General features: G+C 44.7%; 1 protein-coding gene across 2 annotated transcripts in view; it reads right to left on the bottom strand.

The window, feature by feature from the left end:
• Positions 1–1,069: 1,069 nt before the first annotated feature.
• Cfap92 (cilia and flagella associated protein 92 (putative)) overlaps positions 1,070–17,830 on the bottom strand; it is a 45,999-nt gene continuing 29,238 nt past the window's right edge. The window contains exons 11-16 of one of the 2 annotated variants that reach the window (XM_051203331.1): positions 17,281–17,475; positions 15,944–16,241; positions 6,219–6,383; positions 5,151–5,357; positions 4,910–5,066; positions 1,070–1,302 (exon numbers count right to left, since the gene is read on the bottom strand). In XM_051203331.1, coding sequence (XP_051059288.1) covers positions 1,070–1,302; positions 4,910–5,066; positions 5,151–5,357; positions 6,219–6,383; positions 15,944–16,241; positions 17,281–17,475 — 1,255 coding nt within the window. Of the gene's footprint in view, positions 1,303–4,909; positions 5,067–5,150; positions 5,358–6,218; positions 6,384–15,943; positions 16,242–17,280; positions 17,476–17,830 lie in introns of those variants that run through there. The other variant, XM_051203330.1, reaches the window with a different exon arrangement.

A 17,830-nucleotide genomic window follows, 5' to 3' on the forward strand; every position in this document is an offset into this window, starting at 1 on the left:
GAGTGAAAGGCAATCTTGTTTGTATACCTCAATCTCAGGGTGAGTATGCACAGCACATGTGCCTTCCACATTTGGATTCCCTTCTGGTATTTCTACTACAGAGGGATATAACTAGTCCCTAGGCTTCTCCGGGACATTGGGAGAGCACTTCAATACCCTACTCCATCTCTGCCCTCTCTTCTCTACCTGGGACCCCTAGCTGTGTCAAGTAGGCCAAATAGGGTATGGTTGGGAGAGGTACTAAGTAACTGTTTTCTGCCCTGTAAGGACGGTGTGAGCAAGGTGGAAGTGAAGGTGTATCAATTTTGCCAAAATGTTGAGTAGGTACTGTTCCATTTTGGAAGATTAGTAGAGCCATTGGGATTATTTTGTGTCTAATGTCCACCTTTGCAGCCATGTCTAGAACATAAACCTTTATCACCATGAGCTGGGGCAGTTGACCTGTAGTACCTGCATGGGAACCCTGCAGGCTGAAGCTTCTATGGACTGGTAGAGCAAAGCCCCCTGGAACTGGTAAAGCCACCCCAGGGGCTAGACATAGGGGCTGCTCTATGAGGCTCTTGTTGCTAAAGGTGGAGTGCTGGCCTCAAATTTTAGATAAATTTCTGGTCTTGGTCTTGCCTTGACAACTGCCACATAAAGAAGGGGAAATGTGAACCAACTGACAACAGACTCCCATAACACTGAGTAAAGGGGCCATTGATCCCTAGTTGCTAAAGAGCAAAGGTGTAGTTCTGGAAGGGCCGTGGGTGGTAGCAGGTGTCCACTCTGAACATCTCCAGATCACTGTGGGGAAACAGGTGGTGCTGAAGTGGGTGACCAACATCCTCATCCACCTACCTTAGAGCATAGAAGTCATGCTATCATATACCAGCTGCTCCATCCACTCGAGGCTCTGGAATCATGATCATCAGGTGAGCCCCACATGGTCCCCCCCACACACCAAAAAAAAAAAAAAAAAAAAAAAAAAAAAACAGGCCAGATACACTAAACAACTTGCTCTTGGAACCAGAGTGCATTTGCAACAGGGTCATGACTACTGGGCTAAGCCCCTTCATCACACTACGCTTTAATGAAACCAGCGGCTAGGAAAAGAAGAACTTGGGTGATGTGGCCCCACCAAAGATTCATGGGAAGAAGGAGCTATGTGAGGCAGGGACTGTAGTACCAGATGATGGTCATTGAGAGACATTAAGTCTTGAGGACGCACAGAGAGACTGTCATGGGAACTAGATGACTTTGCTGTGACTTGACTGTGTCTGCGCCATTCAGAAGACTGGATGATTGCCTTCTGTCTCCTACCTGAAAGAAGACAGGTGGGTGAATGATGGGCCCATGAAGCAGTCACCCTAACCTGTTGCGTGCCTGTATGTTCCTCACCCTGCCCAGGAAACAATGCAGTCTCTAACACCTAGTGTAGTTGGCTCTTTATATATCCCAGAGTAGCCTACAGGCATCCACCTCAAGGTAAGAAGTGTCTCACAGATGTTAAGCAACTTGTTCCTTGAGACAAAAGATGCTTTGTCAGGGCATTGTGTGCCTTTTGAGGCAGGCATTCTGACCCCAGCAACCCTGCCAGTGTTCAGAGGACATCGTCAGAGCTCTCATTGACCATCCTTTCCAACCTTAGCCCTGCCATTTCTATTGAACAGTGTGTCCAGATGGAAGGCTGCTTCCAGAATCTCTTCACTGTGTAGCAGCTAGACAAGTGTAAGTGAGGTGATACTCAAGAGGGCAGAGGGCTCAAGTCCAGGCACTGTTTGTGGAGGCTGTTTCAGACCTGCTCCCAGAGCTTGTTGCCAGGAGAGCAATTGTGCTTACAACATCGACCAGGCGGCTCAAGTTCAGCTCTATAAACCAGTGTTTTCAACCTTCCTAATGCCACAACCTTTCAAACACAGTTCATGTTGTAAGGACCCCAACCATAAAATTATTTCCATTGCTACTTCATTAACTGTAATACTGCTACTGCTATGAATCATATTATAAATATCTGTTGCTTTCCAATGGTTTGGGGGGTTGTGACCCACATATTGAGAACCATTGCTATAGATGGAAGCCACTCTGTAGTCCCTGCTGATATCTACCCAAGGGATGTCACTAATGTAGAAGATGGGCCTTTCACCTACTTCATTACTCCTGAACTCCAGTTAATGGGAATTTGATGCTTTCTGTAGAAGCTACAGGTCTTGCCCAGGGGGATTATATTATGGGATTTGTGGACACATCTCTATCTGGAATATTCTTCCTCTTCCATAGCCCCTGGCCATATTTTGTAACATCTAACCTGGGTCTACTTGACCTGGCCTGCATTGCTCGCCATCTTATCAGTGATAATGGGGAGGGTACCAGGCCAGACAGAAACACATGATTTTGCTGCCACTCTGGATCCAGATAAGGTACAACTTGGCCTACGACTCTTGACATGCCATAGATGATAACAAAATGGCATCTCCCTCCAAGATACAACTACTAAGCAGGGCTTTTTCCCCCTCTTCTTTAATAAGATCTTGAGGATTTGAGGAGAATTCACTTGGAGGCAGTTTTCTGGGATGGGAATTGGAGGACTGTTGAAAACACTCTCCTTCAGCCGTGTGTATGATTACAGCAAAGAAAGATCACCCATAATTCTTTCCTTGCTGGAAAAAAAAGGTATCCTAGATGGTCCTTTAGAGGCACACATACATCTGTGTCTACTTCTAGACAGGACAGGGTGAGAAAGGATGGCCTTCCTCTACCCTGTTCCAGGCCTTGGCAGCATCAGTCTCTCCCCAAAACAGAGAACTCACCAGGCACTGGCCCATGTCTGTAATCCCAGCAATTGAGAGACAGAGGCATGAGGATCAGGTGTACAAAGTCAGCCTCAGCTACACAGCAAGTTCAAGGCCAGCGTAGGCTACATGAGACTCTGACTGAAAAAAAAAAAAAAAAAGATAGATAAAATTGAGAACTTGGAGCCATTCAGCAGACTGTCTCTCACTTGCATGTGCTAAAGGGCTTTCCTTGCTGAAGAAGACTCAGCTAGGTTTAACCTGAGATCCCACAACTCTCATGCTGCTCACAGGGAATTGAGGTGGGCACAGCTATTTCTACCAGATCCCACAACCTGAAATAGCTGTGAAACAGTGTCCATAACACGCATTAAAATTAAAAGCAAAATGTACTTACAACATAATTTCAGAACCACTTACCAACAAAAGATAAGAGATAATAATTTGTGTCCCTTTTAGGCTTGATGTTCTGGTTCTGTGACTCCTCTGAACCAGCTTTTCATGCATGATCCCGAGAACCCCTCTGTTGATCACTTCTGGGCCCCTTCTCACTATGTGAGATGAGGCCCTGGAACCAGAGGGTGGTACCCTCCCTACAGTCCTGATGCTCGTAACAGTAGCTCTCATCTGTGGTGCCTCTCAGTCATGGGAAAATGGCATCACCTTGGACTGTGGCTGTGTGTGTCTATTCTCACATAAAGTTTCTCATTTCTCTGCAAGGATTGTCCTCCCTGGTTGCAGAAGACAAGATGTGTTCAGGTGTGATCTTCTCCGGGTTTTTCTCTGCTGCTATGTAGGTCACTCGGGGTCCTGGTCCTGGTATGCTTTGCTAGATTTCAAGCTCCTGCCTGGTTTTAGGGTTCTTGGGAGCAAAGGAGATGAGACTCTATTTCTCTACTTAGCTTGGATTCTTGAAACAGACATAGGGGAGGTTGGGACTGTGAGCGCTGGGCTGGTCTGAGCATCCTGCTGGGGCTGTGACTTGGAAAATAACTTCCCAGAGATTAGTTAGTCACCTAGAAATTAACAAAGGGGAACTTTGTATACATGGACATTATATACCTTTATAGTACCAGGGACAAGAAGCTACATGGAAAAATGCTCTCCATGAAGGAAGCATGGGAAGGGTCAAGAGACGCCTTTCTCAACAGCCCTGTTGGATTTGTGGGCTTGTAGGGCTGTTGTACCAGGCTGTCCACTCACCCATCTGGATTTCAGAGACCTAGCCACTACTTTGGTCCTCCTCTGTGTATTCAAGTTTTTCTTGACCTTGATGGGTGTGGCTAAACCCTAACCTGAGCTTCTTGTCTTCACAAGCAAACAGGCCAGGGAAGTTTAGCAGGAAAGGCCAACAGTGGAGTCCAGTGGCGACCTGCACTGGGCTGCACAGCTCTCTCCGCTGGAGCCTTCTCTGTGGTACCACTGAAACTGGGGCAATCGCACCTAGGTTTTCACCAGTTTTGTGGGGCTTTTCCCATATAGCCAGCTGTCCTCAGGAGTCAGGAGGCAAGAACCCCTTGTTTATTGAATGTAGTTTTCTCTGAATTTTTTTCTGTCAAACCTCACTGCTAGATAAATTTGTGTGCTCTCCCCAAACAAAGCTTCTGTGTATTTTGGCCAACAAATATGTGTTAGTCTTCATAAACTGTGAAGGGCAAGACAAAAGGACTTGCGGGGACTGGTTAAGCAAGACCTATGCCTCTGATAGTACTCACCTCCCCCCAGGTAATTCAAGCAGCACCTACAGCTAAAATGGAGTTAGAAGTTCCCCCATGAGGTCCCAGGTCTCTGCCCTGAGATTGCCAGGGGTCCAGAAGTCAGTCCTAGGTAACAGTATTGAAGCTCCAAAAGCCACTAATTACCTTCCAACCTCCCATTTTATAGCCAAGAAACCAGGCTCAGAGCAGAGACTTGTCTAAAAGCATACAATCAGCACCACACAGACCAGACCCCAGGTATCCTGAGTCCCGTTCTTAAAGCTAGCCTTTTGTACCAGACCCATCTGAACCCTGCTTTCCTAACATGGAAAATATGACTACAAATGCAAAACCAACAGATGGTGCTAAAAATGCCAAAAGGGCCAGAATTCTGCTTTCCAGCAGTACCAGAAGGCCCGGCTCAGAGAGGTACTATCTTACCATCTGCAGGCTTTGGAGCTGGAAGGGGAGGCAACTGAAGGTAAAGTGGTGGCTTCTTATAAAGGTCAAAGTCCAGGTGTCGCTGGCTCCAGCTCCACCTATCCCGATCCAACACGGGCTTCAGCACGCTAGTGAACAGTGCGTTTTCCTGCCATTCCTAAATAATAAGAGGATCAAGTGAGTGAGGCAGGAAGGCATCCCCAAGAAGACCCCACATGAGTCCCTGCTCCTCCCTGTAGACCTCATTTAGCTCTCTGGTGGGTGACAGTCTAAGATCCTGCTGGTAGCTTCCAATGGTGCTCTGGAGACCCCACACTTGGAACCCACCAGCTGTGAGCCAGGCCTGGCGGGACTTTTTCTGGGCTTTCTTCTCCTCTTCCACTGGGTCCTGAGGATCCACCATAGCTGAGAAATATTTCTGTGAATATGTGAATCTCTTCCTTGGCTCCTAGAAGTGAGGAGACAAGCATCTGCTAAGGACAGTATTGGATAAGGCTGAGTAGCCATCAAGCTTCCAAGCAGGTATCAAAAACATATGAGGACATAGTGACACAGGGTCCTAACACTATAATGCACTCACACTAATTAAACTCTAAGACCACCCTCTGAGGGTCTCATCATTGTCTCCTTTGACAGAGGAATCCATTTTCTACACATAATGGGGGCTAAAAGCCTAAACCTAGGATTTTCTTATGGCTAACAGTTGTCTCCATGGCAACACACTGCTGCCCAGAAAACCAGCTTCTGTGCTGTTCCCAACCATATGTATGTGAGCATGTGCTGAGCACCTCTGGTTCTCTAGGGCGTGGTGAAGTCACACTCTTCTCCCATAACCTGATCCCTTGTCCACTGTCCCTAGATAATTGACTTCATTCAAGGCCCCAGATTACCCTTAGTGAGAGAAAGAAAAGCTCATGTGTATGGTGGTTTGAATGAAAATGGCCCCATAGGCTCATCTATTTGAATGCTTAGTCATCAGATAGTGGAACTGTTTGGGAAGAATTAAGAGGTGTGGTCTGGTTGGAGGAGGTATGCCTCTGCCTCTGGGAGGTGAACTTGGGCTTTCAAACGCCTACAGCAGGCTCAATGTCTCTTTCCCTCTGCCTGTTGCTGCCTGGGGATTGGGATGCAAAGCTCTCAGCTACTGCTCTAACACCATGTCTGTCTGTTTCCCACCATGATGACCATAGACTAACTGTCACACCCAATTAAATGCTTTCTTTTATAAGAGTTGCCACAGCCATAGTGTCTCTTCACAGCAGTAGGACAGTGACTAAGAAGATGTGTTGTCAGCTGCCTTGCCACTCACCTTGGCCATCTCCTTAAACATCTCCTTCTTAGCAAGCTCTGTGGAGTTCAGGCTCTGGATACTGTAGTTGTGGACAGCCTTGTTGTCAGGAATAGCAATTCTAATTGCCTTCACCATTGACTTTGGGGGCTTTTTGGTGAGTTGGTATGCCTCTGTGATATTTTTCTGAAGAGAGAAATGGCAATTGTTACCTACATCAGGCCCTTCCTCATGTGCAGTAGATGTTCGCTGGCACAAAGCCAAGGTGCAGAAACTGATCAAAAATTCGTCTACCAGTGGAGTTTATAATCACACAGCCATGACAAAAGGCCATCTAATCTAACATGTCTTTATCCAAAATAGAATTCGGAGGAGTAAAATCTTGAGACTAACTACATCACACACTATCCCATCCACCCAGCAGTAAAGATTTAAAATATACAGTTCAAATGGTCTTAAAGTGAGACACTTTCAATGTGTGGCTAGGGAACATTACATCCTAAGGCAGCAGGGATGGACATCATTAGCCATGGCTGACTTTCAGTGTTACAGGAGGTATGGCAGGAGCCAGGGGATTCTCCAGCAGGCCCAGTAAGGTAATGAGGACTGTTTCCTCTTCAGAAAGGATGCTGAAGAAATAAAGTGACTTTACTTGTGGGTTTCCTAGGGAATTAAAAACAAAATAACTTGAACATGGTGTATACACTTGTAAAGTCAGCACTTGAAAGGCCAAGCCAGGAGGATCATGAGTTCAAGACCAGCCTGAAATACATAAAGGGGCCCTCAAAGATAGAGCCATTGCCTAGTATGTGCAAGGTCCTGGGTTCAATCACCAGCAACATCAAGAGAAAAAAATGAAAAGGAAATAGAAAAAAAGAGATGAGATTGACTGAACAATGGAAATAAAAGATTTAACAGAAAAGAAAATAATGTGGCTGGGACTGAAGGAGGACAATGAAGGGGCACCAGTCCACATTGTCACCTCTCCCTTTGTTTGACTACTGAATCTGGAAAAATAACTACCTTTTGCTTAAAAATATTTAATGCCCACATGGTTACCTAAACATAAGCTGATGACTTGGCTAGAGTCCTGAGGAAGAGCGTGAAGCACTCAGAAGGAGGATTGCAACTATAGACACAGCTACTGTGACTTTGAGCAATATAGCCAAGGCAGGTCAAGGGTTACTGCACAGCAAGAAGAGCATGCTAGAGGCACCACTGGATCTGCTCATGACCCATGTGGACCAGAGGTCAGAACATTTTGTTATTTTTCTATGTTCCCTCTTGTCCTTAGAAGGTTAAATCTGTGTTCCTCAATTTTCTGTTCCTTCCAGCCCTGAGCTGAAGGGTCATGGTCCTGGCAGGCATTAAAGTCAAAGTTCTGACCAAAAGAGCCACTTGGCAAAAGAAATCAAGCCATTGTCACCAAGAGCTCTGGTACATGGTATTCTCTGAGACATGACAAGGGATCTGACTCACAGTCAAAGTAGCCTGAGAAACACATGAGGTAAGAGAAGACCCACACTGAATATCTGGAGGTAGAAATTGGGAGACATGGGCTTAGGTTTTAAGGTAGAACTGTGGTTGAAATGTAAAATGAAATTTTAAAAAAATAAATAAGCTATTTTATCAAGAAGATAAAAATAGTCCTAAATTTGTAAAGTGTATTTTGTTTTCAATTTCAATGCATAATATGGACACTGCTTCATGGCTATTTCAGATTGTGGGATCTCATAGAAATGGTTGCCCCACCTCAATTCCCTGACATCATGACCCTCAGTTTCTACTCTGATGCCTTCTAAATAATTAGTGCAATAAAAAACAATTCAAGAAGATAAAAATAGTCCTACTAGGACACCTAGCAAAAAATAAACTCATAAACATAACTGATCTTATCAGGACTTTTCCTAATGACTAACTGAAGAACTGAAGAACCAGATTTCAATGATTGAGTGTGGGCATGGCTCAGCAGTAGAGCAATTGCTTAGCATGTGTGCTGCCCTGAACACAATCTCTACCACTGGAAAAAATACAATAATGCCGGGACTGCTGGTGCACACCTTTAATCCCAGCACTCAGGAGGCAGAGGCAAGTGGATCTCTGTGAGTTTGAGACCTGCCTTCTCTACAGAGTGGGTTCCAAGACAACCAGAGCTACACAAAGAAACCCTGCCTTAAAAAAGTATATATATAATTAGGTATTTCTTGAGATGCTTTTCCCACACTCGGGTATGTCCCACTCTTTCCCTGTGTGCTTGCTGATATTTTCTGCCTAAATCTGTGTTAAAAATCCATTTTAATAAACTAAGACTCAGATTTTGAAAAAAAATCACTGGAATGCAGAGAACCTTACAAATTACTAAGCTGACCTATCAGATAGGTGCAGAGTTTATAAGTAATTATAGAACACACATTGTTTCCACAAACACTGGAGCATGTCCCAAAACCAAGAGTCTGGGATATGAAGCCAGTCTCAACAGTGGAAGTGACACAAAATATACTTACTGATATCATTGAAATTAGGGTAGAACTTAATAACCAGAATGTATGGAGAAACGAAAATTATAAAAATATTTTGAGAGGCTGGAGAGGTAGCTCAGAGATCAAGAGCACTTGTTGCTCTTCCAGAGGACCTGTATTTGATTCCCATCACTCACACAACTCCACTTCCAGGGGATCCAGTGCTCCCTTCGGGCCTCCTCAGACACCAGGTAACAATGCATAAACATACATGCAGGCAAAACACTCATGCACGTGAAATAAAACTAGTGTATGTTCAGAGCTGGAGACATTTGTCATTCATCAAGAGTTCTTGCTGCTCTTCCAGAGGCCCTGAGTCTGGTTTTAGTGCCCAACTTCCTGGGACTCCACCATCAAGAAATCTGATGCCCTCTTGCCCTATTCTGGCTCCCACAAACATGGCATTCTCTCTCTCTCTCTCTCTCTCTCTCTCTCTCTCTCTCTCTCTCTCTCTCTCTCTCACACACACACACACACACACACACAAATAAATAAAATAATTACAATAAATTTTGTAAACAATGGAAAAGAGCTGTCAAGATGGCTCAGTGACTAAAGTAACTCGCTGCAAGCCTGATGACCTGAGTTGAATCCCTGGAGCCCACATGGTGCAAGGAGATCAGCTTCAAAAACATGTCCTCTGACCTTGATACAGATGTTATACAAGTGCATTCCCATGCATGCACACACACACACACATGCTCACACACGCTAAATAAATAAGTGCAAAAAAAAAAAAAAAAAAACAACAACTCATGAGAAGTGCTTGGTGTTGTGTTCTCGGTACATTTTTTTTTTTTACCAAATTACATAAAGATGATTTCATGACTTTGTAGACTTCTCGGAGCAACTCTGAACAAAGGAGACCTGCCTATCCACGCGGGACCACCCATAATTTCCACCTGCTTGGTCTTTGACCCCACCTCCAGTCCTCTGCTGGAGTCCCGGGCCCCTCCTAGAGATCCGCCTATCTCTGCGGGTCCACTCTGAGGTCCCACCAGCAAGATCCTTGACCCTCTGCTAAAGAACGAGGCCTCAGCTGGAGAGTCCCAGTTTCCAGTGAGATCCCACTATCCTGCAAAACCTTCCCAAGTTTCAGCTCAGCCTTCGTCCTCTTCCTCCAGCTATTGGCCAGAGGTGAGTCTGGGCCCAATCGGGGTTGCCTCTCCCCTACAACCTCTCCCCCCCCCCCGAACTCCCTGGGTTGGCCCCTGATCCTGTTGCTCCAGTGTCCCGTCCCCATCGAGAGCACCCTTGGAGCTCTGATACACCCCCACCCATCCCCACCACGAGCCTGCCCCCCCCCACCCTGTGCTCTACCCTGCCCACGGTCTTGCTGCTCTTGTTAAGCTCTGGGACAGAGGGTGGAGCCAACAGTCCACCCTACTTCGGAGACTTCTCGGAGCAACTCTGAACAAAGGAGACCTGCCTATCCACGCGGGACCACCTGTAATTTCCACCTGCTTGGTCTCTGACCCCACCTCCAGTCCTCTGCTGGAGTCCCTGGCCTCTCCCAGAGATCCGCCTATCTCTGCTGGACCACTGTGAGTTCCTGCTGGCATCTTCTACTGGATCCTCATCCTGGACCCCATCCCTGGGTCCCTGTCTGCAGAGAGACCTCCTATAGAGCTTGGACCACCCAGAGCTATAGATACTGAATCTCTGACCCACATAAGCCCACCAGGGAAGTACCATAGAGAGAAGGGGAGACCCCACCAACACCTCCTGGAAGAAGCTATGGGAAGACAGCAATACAAGAGAACACCTAACAACAGAAAGACAAGCACGACACCACCAGAATCTAGGGAATCTACACCAACTAGAACAGAACACAACAACAAAGCAGAGGAATCAGAAGGGAACGACTTAAAAATTATCATAAAAATGATAGAGGCCCTCAAAGAAGATGTGAGAAAATCCCTTAAAGAAATGGAGGAAAAAACAAAAAAGTGGAAGAAATGAACAAATTCCTTAAGGAAAGTACAGAAAGCCAAGAAAAAACAATTAAGCAGGTGAAGGAAACAGTTCAAGACTTGAAAACTGAAATAGAGAAAATAAAGGTAACACAAACCGAAGAAATGCTGGAAATAGAAAAACTGGGTAAAAAATCGGGAACTACAGACGCAAGCATAACCAACAGAATTCAAGAGATCGAGAGAGAATCTCAGGCGCAGAAGATAAACTAGAAGAAATAGATTCATCGACCAAAGAAAATCATAAATCCAACAAATCCTTAACACAAAACATCCAGGAAATGTGGGACACCGTGAAAAGGCCAAACCTAAGAATAATAGGCATAGAGGAAGGTGAGGAAGCCCAGCAAAAAGGTGCCGAAAACATATTCAACAAAATCATCAAGGAAAACTTTCCAAATCTGAAGAAGGACATGCCCATGAAAGTACAAGAAGCATACCGAATCCCAAATAGGCTGGACCAAAGAAAAAAGACATCTCGACATATAATAATCAAAACACCTAGCATACAGAATAAAGAAAGAATATTAAGAGCAGCAAAGGAAAAAGGACAGGTATAGGTATAAAGGCAGATCTATCAAAATTACACCTGACTTCTCCATGGAAACCCTCAAGGCCAGAAGGTCCTGGATAGATGTTCTAAAAGTATTAAGACAACACGGATGCCAGCCTAGGCTACCATATCCAGCAAAACTCTCAATCACTATAGATGGAGAAAACAAGATATTTAATGACAAAACCAGATTTTCCTAATACGTATCTACAAATCCGGCCCTACAGAAATTATTGGAAGGAAAACTCCAACCCAAGGAAGGTAACTATGCCCACAAAAATGTAGGCAACAGATAATCCAACTACACCAGAAACCAAGGGTAAAGCAGAACTAATATATTCACAATACCACTGCCAACAACAAACCTAAATCAAACAAGCATCAACAATCAATGGTCCTTACTCACCCTCAACATTAATGGTCTTAACTCACCTATAAAAAGACACAGGCTAACAGAATGGATACGAAAACAGAATCCATCCTTCTGCTGCATACAAGAAACACATCTAAGCTTCAAAGATAGACATAACCTTAGGGTAAAGGGTTGGGAAAAGATTTTCCAATCAAATGGAAATAGGAAGCAAGCAGGCGTAGCTATCCTAATATCTAACAAGTTAGATTTCAAACCAAAATTAATCAAAAGAGATGAAGATGGTCATTTCATACTCATCGCAGGAGAAATCCATCAACACAAAGTCTCAGTTCTGAACATCTATGCCCCTAATACAAAGGCACCCACATTCATAAAAGAAACGCTACTAAAGCTCAAAGCTCATATAAAACCTCACTTCAATACGCCACTCTCAACACTAGACAGGACCACAAATCAGAAATTGCAAATTTCAAGATACTATTATTTTTTTCTGCAGAGTAGTATTCCATTGTGTAGATGTGCCACATCTTCATTAACCATTCTTCAATTGAGGGGCATCTAGGTTGCTTCCAGGTTCTTGCTATTACAAATAGTGCTGCTATGAACATAGTTGAACAGATGTCTTTGTTGCATGGATGTGAATCCTTTGGGTATATGCCTAAGAGGGGGATTGCCGGGTCCTGTGGTAAACTCATTCCCATTTTCCTGAGGAACTGCCATACTGATCTCCAAAATGGCTGTATGAGTTTGCACTCCCACCAGCAGTGGAGGAGTGTTCCCCTTTCTCCACATCCTCTCCAACATGAGTATCATTGGTGTTTCTAATTTTAGCCATTCTGGCAGGGGTAAGATGGTATCTCAAAGTTGTTTTGATTTGCATTTCCCTAATAGCTAAGGATGTGGAGCATTTTCTTAAGTGTCTTTCAGCCTTTTTGATTTCCTCTATTGAGAATTCTTTCTTCAGTTCTGTACCCCATTTTTTAATAGGGTTATTTTGTGTTTTGTTGACTAGTTTCTTGAGTTCTTTGTATATTTTGGAGATCAGCCCTTTGTCGGATATAGGGTTGGTGAAAATCTTTTCCCAGTCTGTGGGCTGCCGTTTGGTCTCGTCCACTGTGTCCTTTGCCTTACAGAAGCTATAAAATTGAACACAAAGAAAGGTCTAGAGAACTACAAGACTGCTCCCAACTAACAATTTGAGCTTCCGTGGAAAGGCTATCATAAATGCCCTTCCCGGAGAGTGAGATCAACAACTAACTTATCCATGGAGCCCTCAACTAATGCCTGTTGGAAACAGGATCAAACACCCATACATAAATACTGAGTCGAACTAGAACCCAGATGCAGATGGAGAGGACAAGACCAGGCAGCAGAAACACATAGAGACAGCTTACCTGAACAAGGTGGAGCTAATGGGCCCCCAGACTGATAGCTGGGAAGCCAGCATGGAACTGACTCAGGCCCCCCTGAATATGGGTCTCAGCCAGAAGGACTGAGCAGTCTAAGGGACCTCAGACAGTGGAGCCAGGATGTATCCCTGGTGCACAAAAGGACTTTGCGAACACATCCCCCATGGAGGGATAACTGCCTTAACCTAGAGACAGGAGAGAAGCCCTAGTCCCTACTTCACATGACCTGTCAGATCTACATGACCCCAAGTGGATGGCATTCCCCTACATATGGAATTGGGGTGGGGGGATGGGAGGGGAGGGTGGTTAGGGTGCATGTGAGAGGGCAGAGAGGGTAAAAGGGAGGGAGGGAGGGGGAACTGGGATCGACATGTAAAATAATAAATTAAATTAAAAAAAATGCTTTGACTCCAAAATTTAAGTTCAAGGACAAGTTACTAAGGAAAAGGATTTCTATTTTTGTTTCCACAGAAAATGAAAAGCCGTGGACTCCTTCCAGACTAATGTGGTTTGATCAAGCCAGACTGCCTGAAACAGAGTACAAGGTGATCCTACATTCAAAACAGCTGGATAAAGCAGCCTTACATCCTACAGCCAGGATTTCTTCATCATCTTAGAATCCCCCATGACAGTGCCCCTTACCAGCAGGAAGTAGTTTGGAAAGAACGATGCCCAAATTCCCAAATATTGTCTATAAATGTTTGTTTTCATTTAAATGGACTTGGTTATATAAAATAAAGAAAAAAAGGAAAAAAATAAACCTTCATTCCCTTCAAAAAAAAGATGGTTTAATAATATATTAATCATCTAAACTTCTACCTGAATTCATAAAATATAACTTAAATCCAAATATTATAAAAATACAATCAGAAATCAAAGAAATATATAATATGGTAACCAAGTAGCAAATTGCTGGCTTTTTGAAGTATTTAATAATGGTATAGATGCAACTTCAATGATGATCCCAACCATCGTAGACAGAGCTGATCCAATGGCAACTTGTCAGAACAATTTGATAGTACAAATCACTGGAGGTAACTATAGGCTAAGAACACTGGGCCACTCATCGTCCATGTGAGGAAATGAAATCAGATTCCACCCTCATACAGTAATAAACCACAACTGAGTGTGGTGGCTCAACCTGTAATTCAGTAGATTAGGGCAGGAGTACTGCCTGTAAGCTCAAGACCAGCCCAAACTAAACAGTAAGTTTCAAGTCAGCCAGAGACGTATAGCAAGACTCTACTTCAAAAGGAAAGAAATCTAGATCAATGTAAGTTAAAATACAATATTTGAATCTGGATTGTGGATGCAGTTCAGTGGTAGAGTACTTGCCTATAATGCACATGACCCTAGGACACCCTAACATCAAAATAAGTAAATAAACAAACATTTCAAAGAAGAAAATTGATTTATAATCTTGGAGTAAAAAAGATTTCTGAAATAAAGCAAAAAAACACCATGAGAAAATATGAAAAGTACTAAATTTAAAATAACTTCTGCTACAAATGCCATTGAAAGAGTAAAAAAGAGCCACATGTGCTGGCACAGCCTCTAACTCCAGCACCTGCGACATGAAGGCAGGTGGATCTATGTGAGTTAGAGGCCAGCCTGATCTACACAGTGAGTTCTAGGCCAGCTGAGGCTACATAGTTAACCCTGTCTCAAAAAAGTAATATTAAAATCAAAATTAAAAAATTAATGCTACTAACTAAATGATGGTGGCACGTGCCTTTAATCCCAGCACTCAGGAGGCCAGCCTGGTCTACATAGCAAGTTCCAGGACAGCCAAGGCAACACAGAGAAACCCTGTCTTGAACTGCCCCACACACACCAATTAATGCTACTGGGTTGTTTTTGAGGATTTAAAAATAAAATGTTGTCTAAGATAGGCAAAATAATCAAGAAATGAATGAAGAGATATTAGACTTCATCAATAGATAGTACAACTTAAAACCTCTCTGAAAAACTGTTAAACATCAGAAATTAAACATCTCAAAGTCCAACTTGTAGCACATAGCATGGATGGACAAAATGGAATTTCTCGTGCAAGATAAGGACACTTACACTGACATAATCATTTTGGAAAATGATATATGATCTAGGCAATAGAATTAGCATTCAGCAATTGTAATCTTAAGTATCATATCCTAGAAAACAACTGCATTTGTTTAGCAGACAATGTATTGGCATAGAGTTAGAATACCTTTAAATTGCAAAAGATAAGAAATGATACAAATGGTTACCAATGAGTAAATAGTGACACATCACAGAAGAAGGGGAACTTGGAGACTACAAGTGGAGTGTGGAGGAAGGGGCAGGGAGGGCTTCACGAAGACAGAGTCAAGTCACACTTTAGATGTTTGTATTTCCAAGACTTTGGGCTGGCTTGGGCTAAGGCAATATCCTTGGCCATCCAGGCCACATAGCACTGGTCTTTCATCTCCTCACCAGCTTCTCCATCTTCTATTATCTCCTCTCTCTCTTTTTTTTTCTATAGACCAGTTTATTTTCTTATGTTTTTGGTTGTGAGCCTAGCCTTTAACGGCTGAGCCATCTCTCCAGCCCGACCAGTTTATTTTCTATGCAGCTTAGACAACTTATGATATCCCTGCCTTTTACACAAGGTGTTCCACCCAAAGTGGGTTTTCTCCTGAGACAAGCACTAGATAGCTGTAAGTGCCCTGTGCATGAGCTCACTCTTTCTCATATTTAAAGACAGCCAAGGTGAGAAGTACCAGAAGCAAATGCGCTGGCATAATTCAGCCCTGCCTCTCATATTGCTGACCTGTGCTCCCAGTGTCCTGAATCAGAAGAGCAAGCACAGGTCAGAGGCATGTGGCCTATATCTCTTACTGGGTACTAGAAGTACCCAGGGGATCTGGGAGTCTCAGCATAGAGGGGAGAGAGGATGCCCACCTGGACAAGGCTATCCCTGTTGACTTGGTTCTTCAGCAGCATGTCATTCCTCCACTGCAGGTACTTCTCCTGGTGGGTCTGGATCTCCCCTGGGAGTGTAGAAGTCTGACATTGGATGTTCTCATCATTGGGAGTGGGCTGGGGTGACACAGTCAACATCTTTCCATCTGTGAGCTCTTCCTGGGAAATGGGTATCCCAAACTCTTGGCTCAGATCTTTAATCATGGAGGAGGAAGGGAGCAGGTTTCTCATAATCACCTCCTTGAGCCTGGTACTGCTGTGGCAGATGTCATGGACCCTGAAATGAGGAACGGCCAGCCACTCAGCCTCACACCTGTGTAACCGCCACATTTCACAAGAGAAATGAAAGTTCAGGTTGGCCGTGTGTGCCCGGTCAGAGCTAGTTTAGTTGGCTAAGTCGGACTTCTGATGTACGCTCCTTTCCCCTTTCCTCCAAGCCTGTGACAGTTAGGGGTTGCCCACAATATGCACTGAGTATTTTTCTGTGACCTGGGCTTTATCCATGGTCTTTGTCAGTCCCACACTCCATGTTAGGCCACTCTAACATGCTAGTTAGCTTTCAGAATGTGGATCTCAGGGTCCTCCTGCACCAAATTAACCGTCAAAAGTCCAACCCTAAAAATAGGAGAATAGGGATTACAGCCTACCCCATGCTTGGAAGAGGATGTCAGGATAATGGCCAGTGGCTCCTCATGGTCAATCTATACTGCCTTCCCTGGTACCCTACTGTACTACCTCTTGGGTCCCAAGGGATGCACAAGGACTGCCCACACAGCACCCCTGCATCACTTTGTTCCTCATGCCCAGTTCCTTCTGAACTGGGATCTTGTCAGGTTCCAGCACCTCTCAGCCAAAGTTGGTCTGCAGAGGGATGGTGAAACCCTCAGGACACCTGGAACAGAGGCAAGGCTGAGAGGCAGGACATAGCAAAAGCTGACTTTTGGCAACAGACTTTCTCAACAACGGAGAGGAAGTGTGGGGCAGGGCTGAGGGCAAACACAAAGGGAAGCACTAGGTCAAGGGAAAGTCTGCAGCTGGTGCTGCAGTCCATATCCCTTGTTCTCACTGGAAATTATGCTTCGACCAGCTGCTCCCTCCTAAGGTCCTTCTAGAATGTTCCCCAGGGGAGCTGATGGAGCAGAATTGCTCAGTCTAGTGGATAGTTTTCTTCCTGCTAACTTGTTTTGACACATCTCAGGAGAACCTGCCCTGTTTCTCCTGGAGCCTGGGAAATGCAGGACATTCTTATTTGCTGCCCCTATGGCCCATCTGGCCCCCAGATAGTGGGATGCCCCTCCTGTCCCATCCACACTCACCTGGTCAGAGCCTTAAAGGCCATGCGTGACACAGCCCCACGAACATAGAGTGCTGGGTACCGCAGGAGCAGTGACACGGGCCTGAACAAATGCACATGGTACAGAATGGTCTCCAGGTCGGCATACAGGCGATGGCGGAAGAGCAGCCTGGAGTCATACAGCACCTTGCATGCTACACGACTGGAGGTAGTAACCCTAGGAGGGAGGAGGATCGGGGTCGCCTGTGGGTCCAAAGAACGCTTGATGCCTTGTTCTGTCTAGCAGGGTTTTCTTTTATTCTTATTTATTTAAAAGCAATGAATACAATGCAATGGTAGTAAATACACTTGGTAGACCCAAGCTGGGACCCTGAAAGCAGTGGTGGCTAAGGCCAGCTGTCCCTGTTCCTGCTCCTTGTCTCTCCCTAGTCTGAGATGACCCTTGGTATTCCAGCAGTAGCAACCAGGCAGGGTTCCTAAATACAGCCCACTCTATGAGTGCCCTGGGTGCTGCTCCCACATCTTGAAAACTGCTGAGATCTATGCCCAACCTCCTATTCCCTGGGGAACTT

This window comes from Phodopus roborovskii, unplaced genomic scaffold (assembly GCF_943737965.1).
Source record: "Phodopus roborovskii unplaced genomic scaffold, PHOROB, whole genome shotgun sequence".
Classification (NCBI taxonomy): Eukaryota; Metazoa; Chordata; class Mammalia; order Rodentia; family Cricetidae; genus Phodopus; species Phodopus roborovskii.